This window comes from Rattus norvegicus, chromosome 15 (assembly GCF_036323735.1).
Source record: "Rattus norvegicus strain BN/NHsdMcwi chromosome 15, GRCr8, whole genome shotgun sequence".
Classification (NCBI taxonomy): Eukaryota; Metazoa; Chordata; class Mammalia; order Rodentia; family Muridae; genus Rattus; species Rattus norvegicus.
The window spans coordinates 30,641,772-30,645,451 of NC_086033.1; the positions used below are offsets into that span (position 1 = coordinate 30,641,772).

Genomic DNA, 3,680 nt, shown 5'->3' on the forward strand with positions numbered 1-3,680 from the left:
TTGTCAGTTGCTAATTTTCAAGAGCCAGCTATAATGTAGACATAAAATTACAAAATAAGAATGTTAAATTCAAGTCACTCAAACAACTTAGGACACTTTCCTGCATCCTCCCTCATTTAAAAAATTGAAATATAATTCCATCCTTTCCCTAGTTGCTGCACATGAAGATTATCAGAGAACAGAACTCTTATGCTTCAGGGAAGAAGAGACTGTAGCTGACTCAGCTCCTCTTGGGACATCTGTATCCCACAACCTCCTCCCTAGGCTCAGAGGTCATTGAAGAAGAGGATGTGGAAATCAGTAAGAGTCATCGGTGCTGGGTGACTACAAGGAAGCAGTGTTTTCTGGACATAGCAGGGCAGCTGCACATATGAACTCAGAGAGGTTGACAGTACACATAAAACTTGCAAAGAATCAGGTAAAACAAAATTCCACCAGGAATTCCACTTGTTTCCTTTTAAGGTACAACTCCTGGTGCATAGTCTACCCTCCACTGAAGGCATCATATCGAGACTAAATGGACATCAGAACCTGTAACACAAAATATGATGTATTTTATTTTACCAGTGGAAGAGTTAGAGAAGGACTGAAGGAGCTGAAGGGATTTGCAGCCCCATAAGAAGAACAACAATATCAACCATCAGGACCCCACTAGAGCTCGCAGGGACTAAACTACAAACCAATGACTACCCAAGGAAGGACCTATGACACCAGCCACATATGTGGCAGAGGATGGCATTGTCCACCATCAATAGGAGGAAAAGTCCTTGGTCCTGTGAAGGCTTGTTTCCCCAATGTAGAGGAATGCCATGGTGTTGTTGTGGGAGTGCGTGGGTGGAAGTGTGAGCAGAAGCAAAGGGGGGAATATGGGAGAAGGGGAAAGTGGGATAACATTTGAAATGTAAACAATAAAATATCCAAGAAAAATAAAATAAAAAAAAGAAAGTGGCTGGGGACACAGAACTGGATTAGACTGGAAAGAGTAGATAAATACAATCAAGCTTCGTTGCATAACATTCTCTAAGAACTAATAAAATGAGAAAAGGTAAATAAATTTTATCAGAGGTATATTTGATTGTGTATATTCATTTATGTATGCTCACCACACTAAATACAGTAGGATACAAATAGTTCAGTAGCACTAGTAAATTCAGGCATCCACCAGGGACTTGAGACCTGCCTCTCTTGGGTGAGGTTCCAAGTTTATTTACAATGTGCTGTGCAGACCTCTACGGTGCAGGTTGAAGGGAAATCAGCAGAGGGCGCTGCCTCTTCAGATGTGGTTAATATCTCACTCACATGGTGACTTAATGTGACAGACTCACTGTGCAGACAGAGGTCCTTGTCTCTGAGTGAGGAGTTTGAGGAGATCCTGCAGAGGACTTGCCCTGTGACTTTGGTGCACTCAAGGACCAAGTGTCATTTCTTCTATGAACATGCTTCCTGACACCTGCTCTGTTCTCGTGCTCCTCCTAATGCTCCGTAAGTTATGTTCAACTCTAAGGGTTAATCATGTCCTTTTCTTACAACTCTAGAAGTCTTTAGTGTTGCTTCTCAAATAAAAAAGTAATTCCTCTGTATTTATGCATTTTTGTACTTATTTATTCATTTTTATTATTTATTTTCAGGAAGGAGCAATGGAGACTCAGTGACCCAGACAGAAGGCCTGGTCACTCTCACAGAGGGGTCGCCTGTGATGCTGAACTGCACCTATCAGACTACTTACTCAGCTCCTACCCTGTTCTGGTATGTGCAATATCTCAGTGAAGCCCCTCGGCTACTCCTGAGGAGCTCTACAGACAACAAGAGGACCGAGCACGAAGGGTTCCACGCCGCTCTCCATAAGAGCAGCCGCTCCTTCCGTCTGCAGAAGCCCTCAGCACAGCTGTCAGACTCTGCCCTGTACTACTGTGCTGTGGAGACACAGTGAGGGAGACGGCAGGGGAAGCTGCACATGAACCAAGGGTGCAGGAGGGCTGAGGAGAGGGAAGGCCGGGGGAGGGAGGCTATGTGCTTTGGCTAAGCGATTGTTTTCCTAGCTGTCTGAAAATACCTACAAATCACAGGTCAAATTCCTAGAAATGTAGGTATTTGTGGTTATTTTGACAAGATAGGATGGATGTCAATGCTAGTAAGAACCCAGGTTTTGATCCCCAGAAATAGCGCCAGACCTCTCCCAGAAAATACCTCCAGGGAAACCCTACCATGGAACTTAGCTCTACCTGGCTGTCTTACAAAATTGAGTGATTTAAGTTTTCCAACGATCGTCTGTTATTACCCCACGAATTTATGACAAATGAAGAACATAGACTCTAGCTTTCAAAATCTGCTTCAGTCTCACTCCATACGTTATGTACATTCTTCCTCTCCTAGGTACATCTTTCAAAGATTCCCTCCTTATTCCCGTCTCAGTTCTTTGTCTTTTGTTGTGAAGAGACACCACAATCAAGACAATTTACAAAAAGGGCATTTAATTGAGGGTTTAATCACAGTATCAGAGGGTGACCATTATGATGGGGAGTGTAGCAGTCAATCAGTCAGTCAGGCAGGCAGGCAGGCAGGCATGGCCCTGGAGCAGTAGCTAAGGGCTTACATCTTATAACAAGCAAGGGGCAGAGAGAGGGAGAACTGGGCCTGGTTTTGGCTTTGAGATTTCTAAGATCACCACCAATGACATGTTTCTCCTGACAAGATCTCACCTCATGATCCTTCCTAAACAATCTACCAGCTAAGAACAAATCATCCAGATATTTGAGCCTATTGGGGCCCTTCTCATTCAAACCACCATACTCCGTGACAGTCTTCACTTAGTGAATGTGCTCATGAAATACAGCTGGTGGAGCTTTCAAGATGATGCCCGGAGAGGGAGCTCCTTCCCTCCCTTCCCAGTTCTACATCTTGTGAAGGAGGGAGCTTGTGTATCGAGAAAACTCTCCCCATTAATGACCACTCTCTTCCTCCATTGCACTTTGACTAAATCCTGATAATGTGGTGTAGCCACTCACCTGGGATTTGGGTTCTCTGATAATATGGGAAAAAAGAGAAGGTTTTGAATCTTCTCAATTCTCTAAACAAAATATTAGTTTAAACTCAAATGCTCTGGTATTCATGTTTATCTCTTTCTAAAGAAAGAAAGACCCGAAATATAAAAAATAAAAAAACAAACTGTAATGTGTGTTAAGAAAACTCAGTTTTCTGTACATAAAGAAGTGAATGTTATCTTACCGTTTATGGAGAAAAATGGAATGTCAAATTGTGTTTCTACTCCAAAAACTCTTACTAATGGCCCAGCATAGAACAGAGTCTCTCAGGTGAGAGCTTGTCAAGACTGGAATGAGTGCTAAATCTAATAAAAAGTCCCAGTGTCAGGCAAGGGAACCCTCCTTTAAAGTTGTTGGTCAGGGGATTTCTAGAGTTTCTTCCAAATACAATTACTTCTACCACTGCCATTGATTGCCTCATAGAACTTGAAGGTAAGACCATTTTGTTTAGGGCACCATGTACTTCAGACATAGGGCTTGGAGGAATATATAACTAGAACTGCCCTGAAGACTCCTCCCTGAGGTGAGTTCTCATAGTGTGCAGAGATGCTCTGTAAGACTCCACTGGAGAAAAGCAATGAATAATCATACCAAAATGTAAAGTCTCTGAAAGAAAACAATGACCAACGTGTCAGGATA

General features: G+C 42.7%; 1 gene segment (V, D, J or C); it reads left to right on the forward strand.

Moving 5' to 3' along the window:
- The first annotated feature begins 1,430 nt into the window (after nt 1-1,430).
- On the forward strand, nt 1,431-1,941 carry LOC134482111 (T-cell receptor alpha chain V region CTL-F3-like). The segment is given in 2 exon segments: nt 1,431-1,482; nt 1,629-1,941. Coding segments are annotated over 2 exon segments (354 nt in total).
- Nucleotides 1,942-3,680: the final 1,739 nt, after the last annotated feature.